Raw genomic sequence first — 19,665 nt, 5'->3', positions numbered from 1 at the left:
AAAATCATTTCTTATCAAGGAAATTATTTGAATGGAATCGAAGAAACATCAAGGTGATACGAAATTGTCGTTCTATATATCAAAACGTCGAAATATTATGGTGATCATGGAGGCCCTAAGGAAAAACCCGATGTTCCTGAAATTTCATTTTTCAAGAAAAATTCATTTTTTTCTATTTTGCCTAGACTGGAACCAAGATCACATTTTTTTTTTTGTGAAAAATGAAATTTCATAAATATCGCGTTCTTCCTTGCAGCTCCATGATCACGCATTAAAGTTTCAGATAATTCGGTGAACCCAGTTTGGAGAAAGGTTTATAAATATTTTCAGGTTTTATGTATGTATAAAGAATGATCCTTTCATATCGCCTTAAACCAATGAAATATAGTCTTCACTTGGATATGTTGATTGTTTAACGATGGACCAGGAATTATATAATTGGTGTCGGGATTTCGCGATTTCTATGGAGAAACCGCAAACGCGTGCATCAGTTACCGGAGGCTTTGGTCCATGGACCATATCTCAGCTGGACCATCTTTGGACCGGAATTCCTCATCCTCAGCCCTTAATGAGACTCATCTTGACCCTCCTAGTATCCTGGAGGGCATCGATTAAATCGCAATTATGTATTTTCGGTACTAATGCGCCCTCTCGAGGTTACGACTAACGACCAACTAGCGATCAGCAGGTGCATCCTCTCTCGAGTGTCGGTGCGAACACGCACTTGCGCAATTTGCCAACAAGTAGATCCCCATCGAGTGTCGAGGAGGCTGGCCGAGTCGACCCCTAACGACTTAATTGAGGGCCGAGCAAATTGACAAATTTTTCTGAACGGTGATACCGCCCTACCTGGTCATTGACACGTTCCTCTAACGAGGTACTCGATGTTACCGACAAGGAGGAATTACGGTGGAAATAAAGAGTCGCTTTTACGGATTGTCAGGGAGCAGGTGACTGGCGTCGTTCACTCCTGGATGGTAATCAGGAATACCGAGGGTATACCCTGAGAAAAAAAAAAGAAGTGTCACCGAACCAAAGAAATATTTTGTCAATTGAATTATTTCACTGGAATACCCCCAAATAAAGTTTTATCATCTTCATTAAACGTTGCGTCCAATTTATTCCAGTTTATTTCCAGCGAATTATTCTTGAAATTAATAAAATATTTCTTTGGTTCATTTGAGGTTTTTTCTTTTCTCTCTCAGGGTAATATCATGCATAATCCACTCCCTTCTTTGGACCCGAGAGGTTCTCTCGCTTTCTCCCTCCAGGTCGCCCTTTGAGTCCTCGGCTCATATGCGTCGTGATAGGGCATCGAGTTAAGGACAAGCCTTCTCGGATATTCCAGAAAAATGATCCTCGTATCCCGAGATGATTAATGGTCGCGTTTTATGAGCGCTGCGCCTAATGCGGTAAGAGTCGCAATGAGCGACGATTGCTTAATCGCGTCGCGTACTTTTCCCTCGTCCTTTGCTCTGAGAAAAAAAATTCATTGAATGGTACCAAAGAAATATTTTATTAATTCGTGGATCAGTTATTTGACTGAAATTGTCATTGATTCGATCGAAGGCGAACGTTAAATTTTTACGAAGCGATGATTCAGTGGATACGGCCGCGTTTATTGGTCGCCGGCGACGCGGTCGTAATTTTGTTGTAACGAGAGGCATATGTTAAGCGAGGTTGTCCTATTATGCCGAACATTATGTAGGGAATTAATCAATCCTCGGTGATAGAGACGTCAGGCGCGCTCGTCGGTGGGTTTAATGACGGAGCTATGGAGAGTCGACGAGCCGGCCCCATGAGCGATGGTATTGATCTTCGGGAGGTATTATTAAAAAGCGATTTTCAACGGGAACCGAGCATTGCCGGCGGTTAGAGATGAACATTCGTCCTTAAGGCGAGTTAGCGCAAACCGTAAGCGAGGTTTAATTCCCCCCTAGGAGATTTTGCAATTCGAAGCGCGCCTGTACATCGCGAGGAAGATCCATGGATTTCCATTTCTCCATTAAATCTCGACTAACGAGGGGATCGCCTCGTAAATCCGGGCTCAAATGAATCTCCCCGGAAGCCAATCGAGGCGCCATCGGGAGGATTTTTCAAAGGGGCTATCTTATCCCCTGGAATTATTTTCGAATCGTCCCAAAGGGACCGCGAGGAGTCTGCAGTCGGAATTTACGGGGAATTTACGGGGTTCCTTGGAAGTTCCCCGCAGCTCGAAACGAGAGACCTTCCACTTCCGGTGGTCCTGTGAAAATTATCGCCGAGATAACCCGATGCCGTGGGTTTGTGGAAAATTGGATTGCGGCTGATAATACGCGGGTGTAATGTATACCCTCCTTCCTGTCCAGTCTCTGGAAGATCGAACTCGATCGATGCTGGATTTACTTTCGGTTTTCCTAGGAGTCGCTCCTTGATCCCAAGGAAAAGTGAATTCCATCGTGGATCTGCCGCTGATAATGGAATTGGACTCAAAGGATCCTAATGTCGAAGGATAACGAAAGTGATTCCATGGGGCAATTTCTGGTTGCCTTTTTTTTTTTTCAAGGATTCCGTCACATCGATTCCCGAAATCTCCCGATTCGATTATTGGTGCACCTCGGGAATTCCTCGGGAGGTCCTCTTTTTGCCGATAAATCCCAGGAGGGATGCCGAGTGGGTGGCGGGAGGCGATTTCCTGCAAGAGGACGCCATATCCTCCGGGTCGTGGGTGGGTGGAAATTTATCACATCGCCTCGTTCCGGGACCCCTGGACTTCTCAGCCCCCGACTGTGATACTTCGATAAGGTATTGCCGTGCCATCGATTATCGAGTGCGATTTCTCGCTACCGTCGATGTATCTCCGCGGAGCATCCACCAGGGCGAAACGCCCGACGTAAAACCTCAGGACGTAGAGAGGTGGACGTTAGGCTCGTTCGAGCAGCTCTAATCGCGGCACTTCGATTCGAGATATCGCAGATAGATACCCTAGAGTCATCCTCGGCCAGAACCCGAGGGCGATCGTCGGAATCGATGACTCTGGAGGTTTCCGCCTTGCCTCCCAAGACTGAACAAAAAGTCACAGAAAACAACCTTCGACGAATCCAGATATCGAAAGGTGACTCATTGGGATTTTTTATCCACGATATGGGGGAGGCGAGACATAAATTCAGAGGACCCATGGTCGAAAGTCCCTGACAGAAACCTCGATATTAAATTTAGACGTACCCAAATCGAAGGAACAGTCCGTTGGCATTTTTTATCTATGATGTAGTAGGTGGGAAAAAATTCAATGGACCCATGGTCGACTCTAGACATGGTGCTATGGTGATACATCGTGGATGCTGGGTGATTTACGAAATTACACCTGGAGCCGTGTCTCTTTCTTTTTATTTTTTTTTTCTTCGTTTTTATCCCGACGACCCGTGGAAAGTGGAACGATCACCGTTATCCGTGGGCCGGGCGTCCTAACGAATTCGGAGAAGCGTATGTAAATTCGGGAGGAACTCCATCGGGATAAATCACGATCTCCTACGGGTTGTTTTGACGGAACCGACGGTAAATTAATGGCCCCGAATGTACCACGAGTCGTATCAAGGAAGGGGAAGAGCTCGACAAGTTTCGCGGGGGCGAAAGGGAAGAATCGCTTCTGCGACAGCACTTCTCGAATCAAGGGCCATGTAATCGCGCCGGAGGACTGCAGTATTTACGGGAAAGGAGTTTGAGAAATCTCGGCAGCTAAAATAGAATCCAAACTCCATTGTCGACTCGAGCGCAAGACAAACGTTCCCCGAGCCGGGATACTTAAGCAGGCAGGGCAAATACTCTGTGTACACGAGCAGCAAAGACAAACCTGCCGAAAACCTCCAATGAGACTTCCGCAGCGCCCGACTCGTCGGGCCGAATTGGTCCAGAAAACTGCGCTAAAAAAAAAAGATAAAAAAGAAACGAACCCCGCAACACTCGCCAAGACTATTGTAGAACAGTCCGACATGACAACCAAACAAAAGATATGCAAGATTTCCAGTTGAATTCAAGGGATAAAATTCATGATCTCCTGAGTGAATGCCCCTTGAAGAGATTCGAGAGGCCCCAAGTTGCTAGAACTACGATCAGCCGGGAAGATTTACAAGCCGACTCGGGGGTAAAAGTTGAAAATGAAAGTTCCAGGATGTGAGACTTGCGTCGCCCGTCTCGCATCCTGGAACTTGTTGAGAAATGGCGAGTTTCCGAGGGGTGGCTCCTGCACCGAGGAAAAAATGTCGCTGAACCGAAGAAGTATCTCTTCGAGCAGCACCAAAGAAATATCTCGACAATTCAAGGAATAATTATTTGCTATAAATCAAACTCGAATAAATTGGTCGCAACGTTTATTCGGAATCATGAGGATTTATTTGTGGTAAAATAATTGTTCTCCGAACTAAGGAAATATTTTTTGGGGTAGGTCAAAGAAATTTCCTTGACTCGATGGATTTTGTTTCTCCGCGCACCGCCGAAGAGATGGAAATCATCTGGGTGGACCTCTTCGGCATCTCAACGAATCTCCGCGACATCCTCTCGGGGATGCTTCCTCCTGGCGATGCTCCTCGGGAGCGGGATCGAACCGTTACACGTCATTATCGGGGATAAAAGTGCGTCCGGCATCAGGAACTCCCTCCACCTCGGCCGCGGGCCTCGAAAGGGGCGAAGCCTTCACGGCGCCATATTTCACGGGCTATCAGCAGGGATCGGCAGGGGCCGTATCGCCGGTTCCGTTCGATCTAGCTCTCCGGCCACTGCGGCGACCGGGACGACTGCAGGGACTGCACCGGTAGGTGAGACCGGGTACATGTTTCTTCCTGTATCGGCCCCGTATCCAGATGACTCCCCGGTCCTCGGGGAACGCGCCGTATCCCACCCTGGGATCGGAAAAATGGCTGCGGTTGCCCGCCGGTCCCCGGGTGCCCGGGTACGTGGATCTCGGGATCCACAATGGATCGTAAAGGAACTCGCCGCGGTCGCCCGCGGTAAAGAAGCGAGTTCGGTCCTCTCTATCGCGGATGATTCACGAGCGAAAAGTGCGGCGGATGCGGCGAACGGCCTCCTGGCCGAGGCCCGTAGGCGGAAATGGGAAGACGGACTCTGCTTCCTCCCTCGATCGTTTCTTCTCCTCGTTACACTCCACTGGAGTTGCTTCGTTGCTTGCGTAGTTGCTCTTGCGCAGTTGCTCCATCTCTTATACGTGTACGTGCTCCCATCGACAAGAGGAGGCTCTCCTCCACCGGTCGAGTCAACGCACTTCAAACCGCATCCTGGACCGTTCCACGTGGAAGCTGCGTTTCTGCAGGAGGGAACCCGGCAAGATCCTGGATCATCGAGGAAGGAAATCGATTTCATTGATTTCCGAGTGAATGGCCTCTCGACCTGGACCGAACGACAGGATGACAGGATCAGCGTCCGGTAGCCTAGAAAGGGGAATCCTTGATCCATGAGGTGGATATCGGGAGGACCTGGATCGGCAGGAAACGAGTCTATTTTTACGGGGCACCGTGGCATTTCCCGTAACAAACACGACGTGGCTTCGGAAACTACCGGCACGCATCCTGGCAAATTGCAGGCTGTAGGTCAAGAATCCACTTCGAACCACCCGGTCGTAACTCCTGACACGTCGCTCCACGAGTGGTCTTCAGGGACTGTTAGGCTCTGAATAAAAGGGCTTAAAGCGAGCCGGGATTCGGTTTCCAGGAGATGGTATCTCGTTTTATAGGGTAGATAACTGGGATGCATCGACGTTCCTCGTCGGTCCATCAGGAACACCTGCTGGACCTGGAAGTAAGGGACGAGTCTCGAGGCTCCTTCAGGGTCTCCTCGTTAGGGGCGAATCACGACTTGGAGACCTCGAAGAACCGCTTTGCCCGACGATTTACTAAGTAACCTACGAAATATGATAATCTCTCGGCTGAAGCAACCCGCGGGGAAACACGATATCGGATTACCCGCCGATGTAGCGAGTTGTCATCGAGCCTGCTCCCGCGCATTCGCATGCGAGGATCGCCTCGTAAATCGGGACTCATTTAAATTCCGAAGACACCGAGAGTGCCGGTTTCTGCCAAGCTGTTCCGAGGGTCCCAGGGGAGATAGATGAAAGGCGAGATATAACGTATTCCGACTAATTTCGATATTTTTCCCAAAACCAGGGGGGGTCCTTCGGCGCGAACTGCTCCACTGGCACTTGGGCAGGCGCCATGCAAATTCTTCACCATGCGTGGCCATGTTTCTCCCATCGCCGGCAATTTATTTCCTTTTGGCTTGGACCTTGCTCCCTGTCCACCCCAGGTTGGAGGTCGCCTTCCTCGAATGGAGGATCCTATATTTCGGAGCGAAGGACCCGTTCGCTTCTTGGGCGTCTCCACGACCATGGGAGGCGTCGTACCACCTGGGGCTTGGATGGATAGGATGGCCACGGACCAACACCGGAGGTGGCGACGGCCTTAACGAACCGTTAATTATGGAAAGTCGAGGGCTAGGAGAGGTGCATTTCGAAAGCCGCGTCTTTTCCGAGTAGGAGCTGTCATGATGTCGTAACCGGACCCAAGGAACCTTGCCCTGTACTCTGGAACTCGTCGGCACCTCTTTCAGCTCGTCAATCTCGCACGGTTCCGTGTCCTATCGAAATCTAAATAGGCGGAGGAATTCCAAAGGTTGGCTCCTGGGCCAGACCCATAAAAGGGACCAATCAGGGGCGCTGATTATCGCGGGCATCTCTATTAAGCCAGGACTCTCTTGCAGGTACGCGGACGAGGTGTTTTCGTTTCTGGGAAGCTGAACTCGTAGGTTTGGGACCGGGAAGTGGATTCGTGCTAAGATTCTTTTCTGGCTCCCTCTTCATAAAGGATGGACCCCCTCTTCGAGATTTTTCTTGGCTCCACCCTGGGAAGATGCGTATACGCATCCCTCGCTTTGATACCTATTTTCCATCCGAAATTTTCGCAAAGTTCCCCCCTTTCGTCTCCTTGTGCCTCATTCTTCAAGCCTTACCTTCTCGGCCGCGGATCGGCGCAGTTTCACCCTGCAGCGATATTCAATTTAGTAAATTACGGGCGTTCCAGACGATCCCGTATTAAAACGGTGCTCACCTCACGGCTCGCCCTGGATTGCTGGGCTATAAGGAAGGCACCGGGAAAACATAGAAGCCCGCCATAGAAGGGGAAGAGCGAAGAGAAGAGAGCGGGCCAAAGTGCTCCTATCAAAAGGAGGATGCCCACGCCCCGACTATATCACGCAAATTGAGCCTCATATTTTTTCCAGTAAAAGGCAAATCTCGCCGAGGGGGATGTTATGCTTTTCGATAGGCACCAGCTCCCGGCCCGATAAAGATTGCTCTCCTTCCTCGGATGAAGATCCTACCCTGGACCCCGACCTCTTCCGCCCAGTCTAAAATTGGTAAAAATTTCCCCTCTTATGAAAAAAAAATCCTCTTTAGGCCAGGAAATCCAGAATTCGTTAAAATAAATTGTATTCATCTTCTGTTGTTGGCCAACACAAATCCCATGGGCAGCAGCCAATTCCTATCGACTAGGAGACTCCGACATTCGCCATCCTCGAGGGTTCTTCGAGTCGACCCCATGGTGTCTTTTCCCCGGATAGACCGAACTGCGAATTCGAAATTCAAGGAGAACGACGTGGGAGTGCGATTTCGTTAGTCCATTTCCTCGTATCCTGTATTTCCGCCAGATCGAGAAAATCTCCCGGACGAAACTCGGCTCGCCTTGGTCGCTTCTTCTTCCGCAAATGGTCGGAGCTCGTCCATCGTTTTTGCTCGTCGGAGCTCCTAGGAAGCTTCCGAAGGGAAGGACCGGAACGGCCTGTGTAATTTCTGCACGCTGGTAGACACGAGGATCTATCAGTCCTCGACAAAAAGAGGCTGCAAGGTGTCGCTCCCTCGGCACCGGCTGCGAGTAAAGACCCCCGGTGTACAGATGCGGTATTATTTCCCGAATTCCAATGAAAAGCCACCCTCTAACGAGAACTCGATCCCATCGTCGCAACATACGTGAAAAGCCTCGAAAAACCCGAAATTACCCAACCCTGCCCTCCGTTCCCTCTCATTATTCATTTTCTCGATTTATGGGTATTTACGTATCGACGCAGAACCTAATTTTTGAACGCAAGCGTTAAATTAATTTATAATTCCATTGAGATATTCACGGGTTTATAAATGTGCTAAAAGACGTTTACAATCTAGCGGACGCCGTACACCGAACATCTACGGTATCCTTCATATTGCAAACGCAATTTACTGGTTTTCTAGGGTTTTCTACGGTAAACTGGTTTACGTAATGTACGTAGAAAACTTAGAAAAACGGGAAATTACCCAACCCTGCTTGGCTGGGAGTGTTTCGACCAATAGCTCGGCTGGGAGCCAAATCCGTCTTTAATGACTGCTCGACGCCAAGCGTCGCCGAGCTCGATTTTCCGAGGTCCTTGCTCTCTCCCTCTCCCCCCGACATGCAAATCCCAAAGTTGGCTGCACTCTCGTCCCTCGCTAACTACAAATTATACTTAAAACGCATTAAATCGGGCGCTCTTCGCACTTCCGCGATCCCTTCCTCGCGTCTTATGCGCGACCTCGTCCTATCTCGGGCACCATCTTCGGGAAGCTCGTTTAAAGTAGCAGGATTTCGAGACAAGGTCCCAACGGGAAATGGGACGTGGAAGCTGTACGACCTAATTTCCAGGGGCGAGGATGGGAGTCTTAATTGGGCCTTTCCTCGAGATGGATCTTCCTCCAGGTTTCGGGACCGTTTCGCCCAGGTCGTCCCACGTCTCATTAGTTGATGGACCTCCATGGTGGAAGCCGGGTTATCTCACCTCGTGGAACGGAGCCGGCCGTGCTCCGTTATTAGCTAATGGAAGTAAAATCCCCGCCTGGCTCGCGATGGAGCCCTTGCTAACGCCCGTTTTCGATGGAATCCTCAAATTACGAGCTGCGAGCCCCGTTGTTCATTTCCCAGGGTCTGATCAGAGCCCTCCCAGAGACCTCCTCGTCGGCGAACGATCCCTCCAGACTCGTCTTTCGCTTCGTTATTTCCAAGTTTTTCAATTTATCGGGATGAATGAAACTAGGGTTTATATTCAATTTCTTGGAGGGGAGGAAGATTTTCCCTCGGCTGGAGAGCGGTACCCTGGGATAAAAAGAAATTCCTTGAACCAAAGAAATGTTGGGTTGACTCAAATAATTATTCGATTGAAATTAACTGAATTAAATTCGTCACGGTTCCGAAGGAAAAAAATTCCTTGAATTATTTCGCGAAATATTTCGTTGGTTCCATGACAGTTTTTTCTTGGGGTGGGTTGACCTTCCGTTCTCGATCGACGCGATGGGTCGATGGGAAACCGAATTGCCCGTCGGTGCTTTAATTGGATCGTTCGATCAGAGCCTCGACAGTGGATTTGCATTAAAACGTAGACTCGCCGGTAGCCGAGGGCGACCTACCCCAACGAAGGTGCAAGCTCATTCGACTGGTCTCCTTCTGACGACTCATTGTTGGAGAGGGTCCAACGGAAGATGCGGAGTCACTTAACCGGGAATATCGATAATCGCGCGTCAGTGATGGGTTCGATGGTATCCGTCCGATGGGCGCAGATTACAGGGCGAGATATCACCTTTCGTAAGGTGCCGATCGCCCTTTGATTACAGGCCGGGGTTGCAGGTTCTTCAAGAACTAGATCTTTCTGGCTCGTTTCTAAGCCAACCGCTGAAACGGCGGATTTCATTTCCAGGCTAAATCGAAATCAAGGACAGGTCCCCCAAGGCTGGCGCATTAAGTTCGCCGGTATAATTGAATTAAAAGTTCCGCGCTGAAAGCCCGAGTGCTCGGAGGGCTCTACTTTACGGTACTTGAGAGTTGCCGCTGTGAGAATGCGCACCGAGCATACTCGCATACACGGTAGTTGGGCTTGCGGTAAGTATATAATTCAGGTATCATGCCCTGTACTCGTTTTACAAGACACACGATACCGGGCCCTGCCGGGCGCTCCCTTAACTCGGCACCTCCACTCGAGTGAGACCAGAAACGCGACCAGGTCGGGACCTCTACCAGAGTTCGGATTTCCAACCCTGAGGATCTTGTCCAGGTCGCTGTAAGAAAATCCCTCGAAGGACCGAACCGATAACGTGGAGTAACATTGATAACCCCGAATAACGTCGAATGACGCCGATAACACCAAACAACGCGGATAAATCGAGCAACCCCAGGTCGCCAGAGGTTTCTCGCCTTCGACCCTCCTTCGGGAAGTGGGCTTTATCCTAGCTCCTCGCCAGGAACCCGCATTCCCCGGGTATATTTATCGGCGAAGGTGCGCCGGGAGTGCGGGCCAATATCTTAACTTCGTTGACGGGGATTAAAAGGGAGGAGGACTCCCATGAGCGCAGCATCCCGTCGATAAATCCTGCCGAGGGCCTCGTGGAGGACCGCGGGATGGTCGACTACCTCAGTGGTCAAAATTTCGAGTGAATCTCGGGGAAAACGCGAATGCCGCTCGTTAGATCCTGCGGGAGGTCCGCCGGGAAACAATGGCTTGGCGCCCGGCGCATCCCGGTCAGGTGAGCCGAGGGGCGAGGACGACTTTTGCGCTCGCCGGGACAATAGCGAGGCTACTCTACATACGTCCCCATTAAAGCAGTAAGCTACGCATTATAATGCGCCCCCGTGGAGGGTGGGAGCCCCTCCCTCTCTCTCCGTTCCTCTCGGCGGCGCCTCCCGACTTCGATTTGGTTCCGCGTCTCCGAATAATGGGCCCTGGACCTTATCGATAAATTACACGGACGTCGCCGGGAGTTTAGCCGACCCGTGGACAAGTCTCCCCCGGGATTTCAGCTGAACCGATCGACTTGCAAACTTCCCACGAGATTCGGGTGTTATGGCGAGGGATACTCACCTGGAAATCATTTTCACCGATTTCCCTCTTTGAGAACCGATTTTGCCCTTGATTTCATGTGACAGACAACAATGCGATTTGGTAAGAATTTTATATTATAAAGTTTGAATCGATTCGGTACGCCCAGTCTGGAGGAAAGTTTGATAAACGGGACCTCTTTGACGCCACTTTCGCATAACCTTAAAATGTTTCGGTGATTTCCAATGTTTAAAATTCATGATACTCTGGGCGAATGTCCCCGTGACTTTTTTTTTTATCCTGTGAAAAGTGACCATTGGGAACGAATGGTCCCGAAAATACCGAGAGGTTGTGGGCACGCGTCTCGGAAACCACGAGCGATTTGAATCTCAATGCAATCCCAGGGGAAAAAAGGAAGAGTCGGGACCGATAATCGATAGTGGATCTGCGGCGGATGTGTGCGCTTGTAAAGCCAATGGGAGTATTCCTGGCGAGAGTGGCGGGCCGTTCAAAGCCTTGGGTTAAAAAAGATGGTAATTCCGGTGCCAGGGAGAACGAGGACAAGGAAGCGAGGCAGGGACGTTCGACGTTAAAAGTGCCCCGCCGGATAAAGGGCCTTATGCAAATGACGTCGGCGTTTAAATGCAATTTACCGCGGTGGAGCGCGCCGACGTTTCGGCGGGGATCTAGGCCAAATATTTCGTTCGAGTTTTCCCTCCATTCTGGTCCGGCCGAGCGTGCCATGCTCGTTGTGGAGCCGCCTTGCCTTTTCCACCGAAAAGTTTCAAGGGAGAGAGAAAGAGAACTCGGAAATCCGGATTTTCACATCCGGCCGGTACGCACCGCGCAAAGCAGCTTTTCGCGTAATTGTTCTTAGCGGTAATTCGCGCGAGCTCTGGCTAGCTGGCCGACTTTACGCCTCGGTGATACGAGGAAGAGTCCAAACTGGGGTTGACAAAAGTGGAACCGGGTCGCTGGGTCGAATCTACTTCCCAGAGACTCCATTAATAAACCTCCACTCAGCGGTAATAATGGATTTTCGATGGAAACGCCCGGGCGAGGGGCCACCCTTGAAAATTGAAAAGCATTCATAAAATTCGTACACGTGTTGTGCCGAAAGTTGTAAAATTGAAAATTTCATGCCTTAACAGTGGACCCGGTACGCTTTTATTATGAGATTCTAAATGAATTTATAATAGTATAAAATGACGGTGTAATTTTGTGAAATTCGCGTAGAAAAATTATAATTATAATTACATTGGTGTATATTGATTACAATATTTTTTAGATGACTTTTCAAATTTACCAATGGGAAATTACCCGACTCTGTATTGATGGCTTGGATGCAAACGGTCACTTTTTGGGGGTTGAAAAAGACGTTACGTCGAAACCTCCCCAGTGACCCTATAAAACCTGGCGACGACTAGGGAGGGATTTGGGAAAAATCCTATTCTACCCCCTCCGGGACCTTTTTTCCCCGCGTTTCCGCATCCGGAGACAAAGCTCACGCAGCTCGTCCGCGGCGTACAAAAGGGCTCGCCTATTACGACTCGCATAATCGTAAATCCTCGCGGGGCAGAGATTCTTCTTTTCCTATTTTGCAATTCGAAGGGCTGCTCTCTGTCCGGGGGTGAAAGAGTGCCCTTCGTGATCCCAGCCCCGGACCGCCGAGAGAGGATAAAATAAACGGACGTGTGCCGCGGAATTATGCCGCTTGATAACTCTGGTAATTGTAAACAAGCCTGTACGAGCCGTCGTATCATAATTAATGCTAATTGCCCCTTCGCGAGCCTTTTACGTGGGTGGGTGCGCCGATCCAGGGACCGGGACTCCCGCTGGATCCAGTCGGGATTTAGAGGCTCCTGTTCGAAGTTACTTCACCTAGGCGTAGTTACGTAACCAGCAATTACGAGCGCGATTTAGATGGCCAGAGGCTGATGGATCCTCGACGTCCCTTGATCGGTGCCGACCAGCTAAACGTCGAAGATAAAAATCAAGATTTCTCCGAAAAAAAAAAAATAAAAAATCCTTGATTGATTTTAAATCCCCACTAAAATCAGGGTTTCCTTTAAGCACCTTAAGGTGATACGAAAGGGTCTTTTGTATAAAACGTCAGAATATTTGTAAAACGCTTTGTAAACATTTGTAACGCAAAAAAACAGGACGCGAAAAAGTGGAGGGCAATCGAGTCTAGATGTCGCAACCGCGACGTAAGCGCGATCCACGTGGTCTCGTGTCGGATCCTTCGGGGATCCGCGATCTTGTAGATCGTTACCTAGAGCCTTAAAAGGCCTACTACTCGGCGATTTTCAACTCTCGCTCTCGTCGATCCGAGATCGGCCATGATCTCGATCCCCGTTACTCGACAATGGGGTCTAACTAGGTCCAGCAGAGAAGCCGCTAACGACCGCGGCTCTCGTCACCATCCATGGCGTCGATCGGCTCGCCATTGAAGTCCCATCCAAGTTCCCGGCTTCTCGGGGCGCCAATGCTTCGTCCATTAATTCCAGCTGAGGCCAGATACCGAACAGCTGGAGCAAACGTGGAGCGATCTATCGTCGCAGCTGGCTGAGCCTCTGCGAGGTCGCGTGGCGGTCCTCTGCGACCCCGATGTCCGTGTCTCGCGATGCCGATGGCAATCGCTTCTGGATAAGACGATCGAACCCAGTCCCGTGAATCATGGACGCCGTAACAGGTCCACCATAGTTACGGGACGCGTTTCGAGAATTTATGCGGCCCGATCTTGCGTTTTCCCAGCTACGATCCGGGATCTGCGAGCTGGGGTTCCTAACTTCCGCAGCGGTTCCCGATTTGGCAGGACTTCGATAATAAACACAAATTGGTGGAACACTGGATAAAGAATGATATAAAAAAAATGATAAAAACGGATATAACGTCTATTCCACATATATCAAACCATCCCTTCAGTCGTGGAACGTGAACGTCGTTTAGACGTAGTCCATACGGAAGATAGTCGTTCACTATACGCTCAAATAACGTTTAAGTACACGTTTCTTCTCGATTGGGGCGGAAACGCGTTGGAAAGTTAACGCGGAAATGCGAAAATTAACGCGATTTGATGGATCCTGAGGTGTTGGTACCAGAAGAGGTCTTACCTGCAACGGTGAGGGTGGCGTTCCTGCTGGTCACGCTCCCAGCCTGGTTCTTCGCGACGCACCAGTAGACGCCTCCATCTTGCTCCTTTTTCCCGTGCATCACCCGCAGGAAGAAGAGGGACCCCGTGGGAAGTAGAACTCGGTGGGACTTGGCATCGCTCGGTGAGGTTTGCACCGGTTCTCCATCTTTGTACCACTCGATCACGGGCTCGGGTTTGCCCTCCGCCTTGCAGTTCAGCGTTACCGGCTCGTTTTTCGCCACTATTATGTCCGAGGGGTGCTCCGTTATCCTAGGCGACCTCAGTTGGGCTGAAACAGACATTTCCATAAGCTAAATCCTTCGCACGCTTAAACGAAAAAAAAAAAAAAAAGAGATTGCACATTCATCAAAGAAGAGCGTTGCGCTTCCTGTAGGAACAACCCCACCAAAGACAAAGATATTTGCAACTATATCGCATCGTAGATGCATGATAGACCTTCCTTAGATAAAAACCTTGCTAAATTTGCAAATGAGTTTTTTTGCAAGGGCCAAACGTTATTGTCGTCCCTTCTCAAACGAATGGGCCATGTACAATTTATTCTCGCTAGAGAGGAGTATAGCAACTATGAATGGAATTTGTGTTGGTCCATTTATTTTTGCGGCAAGTAAAGTTTCTTGTCATAATCGTGATTTTTTTCTGTACGTCTATCGGATTGAATTCTCAAGAATTCAACAGGAAGTCTCGTCGGACCTAGACTCGATCAACACTACGTCAGGATCGTTGATCCCTTTTGATTAACGCGACGCTTGATGGGTGTAAATATCACGTCGGACGTCTACATTCATCTCACGTCACCCATCGGTAGAAGGATCATGCATGGTAATTATTTATTCCGAGTCGAAGACATGTCACAAACTCGATCGACTCCCTTACAATGGGGTCACTGTTGGCCTTAGTTGACATCTTATCGTTGGTTCTCGCATTCGCCATGGCGAGTGCGGAGGTTACTCCTCGTAGTTAGCTGTAGGGATCGATCGTTGGGTCAACTCTTCGGAATTGAAACGGCAATGAGTACTGGGCAATTGACCCAACGCGGAGTCAAGACGCGCTTTCGGAAGACCTCGTCAAAAATTCATCAGACCGAGTACCAGCCTCGACGTTGGACATGGATCAGAGCTAGTCTGTTGAAAGGGAAAAGAGAGAAGTCCGAAGCGCCTCCGGAGGCGGCCATCTTGTCGCGCCGTAAAATACAAGAAGAATACAGAAACGAAGATGGACGATTTTGGGCCCGTTAAGGTGATATGAAAGGGTCATTCTATACATATCAAAGCATTTAAATATGTATATAAAACTTATCTCCAAACTGGGTGCACCATTTGCAACTTAAACACGTGATTACGGAGGTCCCCAAGGAAGAACGCGACGCATATGAAATGTCATTTTTCTAGTTTCCCTTTCGTGTCATTTTAAATTGAGATATCAAAGCGAAGGCATTGTCCATCGAAATTAACCGATCTAGAGGAAGGGTTGTTATGTTTGACGATTAACCCCGATGGAGGAGACCGTCACGCATCGGTCCGTAAATAGCCGGCCGACGGGCGAATAAACGTCGATAAATTCGCGCGAAGAGACTCGGTCGGGCCTGAGGAATTCCGGAACGACTCGCGTCTGGTCGACGGAGTCGGCGTCGTGACGGAGCGAGAGTTTAATTTACGATTATGGCTCCGGAAAGGAAAACCCTCGGCCACGGCGGCCATGACGGGCCGTGGATGACGACGCGCGCCTCGGGTATCGACGCCCGCGAGACCGACGGAGACGGATAGACGCGCGGCAGGCGGGAGCGAGAGAGAGATCCGCTCGAGTCGAGAGGTCGGTGTCACCGATCCTCCGAGTAAATCATAAATTAACGACGTTAATGCAAATGTCTCCGGTGCCACGGCGGAGGTCAGGACGCTCCACGGCGTCGCTGGGGACGCCGGAAATATTCGCTCGGATAGACATTCCCGGAGATCGATGGATTTTCTCAAAGCTTCTCCCCGAGGGAGGGTGGAATCTTAAACCGCCCCGTGATAAAAATTATTCATAGAGCCGAAGATAATATTCCCGCTTGCGATTTCCAGATGATTTCAACCGTAGAAATCGATGATTTCCCGAGGGAATAGAGTTGGATTCGAGTGATCGATAGATTGAACGATCAGGTCGATTCGTGGATCCCTCTCCCACGCTAAATCGGTCGACCGCTTGGCGTCTCTTTGGCCGTCCGGCTTCTCTCCTTCTCACTCGTCGTCGATAATTGCATTTTGCAGGAACGTCCTCGAGACGAGAGCGTCTCTCGAGGCATCGGACAAAAAGCGGTGGGAGTAGAGGGCGCTTCTGGGAGCGGAGGGCGGAAGAAACCGAGAGTGTCGGGAGCCGAAGAGCATCCATTCATTCATCGGCGAGCGGGTCTCGTCTGGCCCTCGTTTACGTTTAAATTTACCGTCCCCTTTCTCCCCTTACTCGAGCCGGGGGACGCGGATATTCCGCGGGCAAAACGCCCCGGTTTTGCATTAAGAGCAATAAAAGTGTCGCCTAGCGAGGCAAACACGGCGGCGGCCGCCCCCGCGAGGAGATCCCCTACATACGTCCAAATCAAAAGGACTTTGTAATCATATTTTATTCAGGGATATGCATAAAACATAGGCGGCCGTTCGCTCGTACCTACGCGACGCGTCCACTTTTATTTTAAAAGGGCTGGGGCATATTTTATCATCCGCGGCCTCGCCGTTTCCTGAGCGACCCGGCTTCACGCGGCACGTCCGTCGCCGTTGCGACTTTTCCCGCCATTATTTCCCCCGTTTCCGGTACCCCCTTGCAGACTTCCCCTTTACCGGCCGCATCGGGCACCGTGCCCCCGCGCCTCCGCAATAATATGCATATTGTCTGGGACTTATGAAACATTTATGAAGCCGCGCCCCGCGGAAGTGCCGCCACCCCCGCGCCGACTCTTACGAATTAACGCAATTTTTCGGATTAACGGCGATATGGAATACTCCTTAAATAAATCCAGACGAACGAGGGCATGAGGCGTTTGTACCTTTTTATACTACTTCGCGGTTTTTTTGATATTCTTCTTTTTCCGCGCTCGATGATAAAATCGTGGAAACGAATCTGAGGGATCGACGACCGTGATCTTCGCGTTCCGAAGCTGCCGGCTCGTTATACGCGGCCGCGGGATTTTTCCCCGGAAAATCGAGGGATGCACTTCAAAGCTCGGACTTGGCGCTGGCCGTAATGGCCGCGCGCATTACGGGCCCGAAGGTTGAATGGAGGGAGCGATGGTTTTTTCACAAAGCCCGAGCAGTCGCCGCGCAATTTCCGGTAAAATAATTCGTCAGCGCCGAGCCGAGGTGTGCACTTTTCCCCATGACATCTGAATCGAGCGGCGCGTGCGCGGGCCCTACAGAGCCCGGGGCACTCATTAAAACCATGGAAATGAAAACGATAAATCGAAAAAAGCTCCGCAGCCTCCCGGGGTCGCTAAAATCCTGTCAATTACGAGCTCGCTCCCGAGCGCCGCGGGACTTTTCCGCGAACCGGAAGAGCCATCGACGAGCGGAGCGCTAAAGACCAGCCGCGGGGGTGCGGAGGTTCCGCCGCGGAGGAGGCGCCTCGCCTCCTCCGCCGATCGATCTCCTATCCATTCATCGCCCATCCATTCTGGAATTACTCGACCCTTCGAAAAACACGTATATCTCTGCCCCGCAAGAAAAATCTCATCGAACCAAAGAATCATTTCTTTGAATAGTGCCAAAGAAATATTTCGTTAATTACAAGAATAATTATTTGCCTCAAATAAATTCTCATAATTCCGAATAAACGTTGCGTGCAATTTATTCCAGCTTATTTCGTGTTAAATAATTATTCTCGAAGGAGAGGAGGAGAATCTGGGTCGCCCCGGTAAAGTAATTGCTTTTTGCTGTCAATGTAACGAAGTGAGTGTTCACGTTTCTTGCAAGTAAAATTCCTTGTTACGGGGGTGAATTTTTTTTTCTGAGGATTTCTATGTTATTCCAACGTTCGAAATCGTTTTTTCAGGTCTCTTTAATTGCGAAGTGCAGCAAACTCTTCGACGCAGCGCGCGAAACTCCACGCAAGTGCATCGCTTCGTCGGCCTCTCTACGAATGAACTTTGGGACTCGAGTGTTTACTCTGATGCTAGTGCATTTACTGGGACATACACAGCACACGGTACCGAGACCTCGAATCGTTTCGCAACCGCGGAGCGAAAGTATGTCCTGTGTACCGTACATGTCGGTATCGACGGTTAAACATGCACGGAGAAAAAGAAAAAGACATTTGCACTTTCATCGAAAGACAGCATTGCTAACGAGGCTCTGCTCTTAGAAATAATCGCCCCAAGAACAAAAATGCAATTATACCGAAACGTCTTATTATGACTGACTGCTTCTGTACTGCAATAAACGTCGACGAGTAAAATTGAATTCGGATTACAAAGTAATCCGGAAATAAGACCAGCTTGTGGGCCTTGTAGCTTTAAGGGGAGCGGTATCAAAGTGCCTAAGATTCGCAACTTTCCGAGTAATTAATTCCGTTTAAACCCGTATGCAAATTCCCGCAGGCCCAGGGCGGGTCTTTTTCCCGGGGCATGGGCAAACTTCGTTACGGCGAACTTATGTGCACTCCAAACCGAATGGTGCATTTCAGGGCCGAATTAATCCAACGAGTCGTCCTTGCCGAGAAGAGGAGCGATTTTCAGCAACGGACAAATTAATATTCATGCCACCATTCAAACGAATGAGCGATGCACGATTTATTATCCCTAGAAAAGAATATTGCACGTAAGGAGTTTGGGTTGCCCCAGGGAAATAATCATCTTTTTTCGTCAATATAAGAAAATATGTATATAGAGGGAAATTTTCTCGGCTGATTTTCGAGCGTTCACGGTTGTTGCTGCACAATTCCTTGTTATGATTGTCTTTTATTTTTATCTCCTGGGTATGGACCGCCTGATAGGATGCAGCAACGATCTTCAGCTTTTATAGCTTCATCCTCGACTATGCCGCAGGGTGTTTCCTTGCTCATCCTCTCGGCTCCCGATCCAGGTCCAGGTTTGATACCGGTGATAAAGACCCGTGTACTCGACGGCGTACTCGGTACTTGGCGAGATGCTGCGAAGATGTACCCGCAGGTGATAATTGAGCAACGCCGCGGCTCATCAAAGGCGCTCCTCATGTATTAACGTTTCTTCCTTCGAGCGAGCATATTCAATGTGCACGCCGCAACACCCATTAGCGTTTCCGCATCTACTCGAGCTATAGGAAATAACGCATCCTCGTTTCCGAAGTATCCAGAATTAGGTGCTAATTCGAGCCTCGCGTTCGCGTGACGTCGTTGGGCAAGCAGCAGTCGAACTAATGGAAGGAAGAGTCCCGAGGGAAAGGGACCACCGGATGGTTCAGTGACCCAGGAACACGAGGGAATCGTTAGGGATTGCGAGATGCCGACAGCAGTGGACTGGATGAAGACATTAACGAAACGCAGCGAGGAGGCCCTAGGTGCGTGTGAAACGCGGCCGGTGGATCCTTGATGAGAAAACGATTAGCCGGATCCCCGACTCGACCTGGGGCCCTCTCCCAGGAGAAGTTCCCGCAGACTTCACATAAAATCCCGGGGAATCGATTCCGTGAAGGGCCCTCGCGATTCCGCGACGG

General features: G+C 49.9%; 1 protein-coding gene across 1 annotated transcript in view; it reads right to left on the bottom strand.

Moving 5' to 3' along the window:
- Positions 1-14,103, bottom strand: part of LOC105704259 (protein sax-3) — a 113,484-nt gene extending 99,381 nt beyond the window's left edge. The window contains exon 1 of the mRNA XM_012433320.1: positions 13,971-14,103. Coding sequence (XP_012288743.1) covers positions 13,971-14,070 — 100 coding nt within the window. The 5' untranslated portion in view covers positions 14,071-14,103. The remainder of the gene's footprint in view (positions 1-13,970) is intronic.
- Between the last annotated feature and the right edge of the window lie 5,562 nt (positions 14,104-19,665).

This window comes from Orussus abietinus, unplaced genomic scaffold, assembly GCF_000612105.2.
Source record: "Orussus abietinus isolate OABI.00-Male unplaced genomic scaffold, Oabi_2.0 scaffold11, whole genome shotgun sequence".
NCBI classification, from domain to species: Eukaryota; Metazoa; Arthropoda; class Insecta; order Hymenoptera; family Orussidae; genus Orussus; species Orussus abietinus.
The sequence above is the reverse complement of the archived record's forward strand: the minus strand, read 5'-3'. Positions and strand labels throughout refer to the sequence as shown.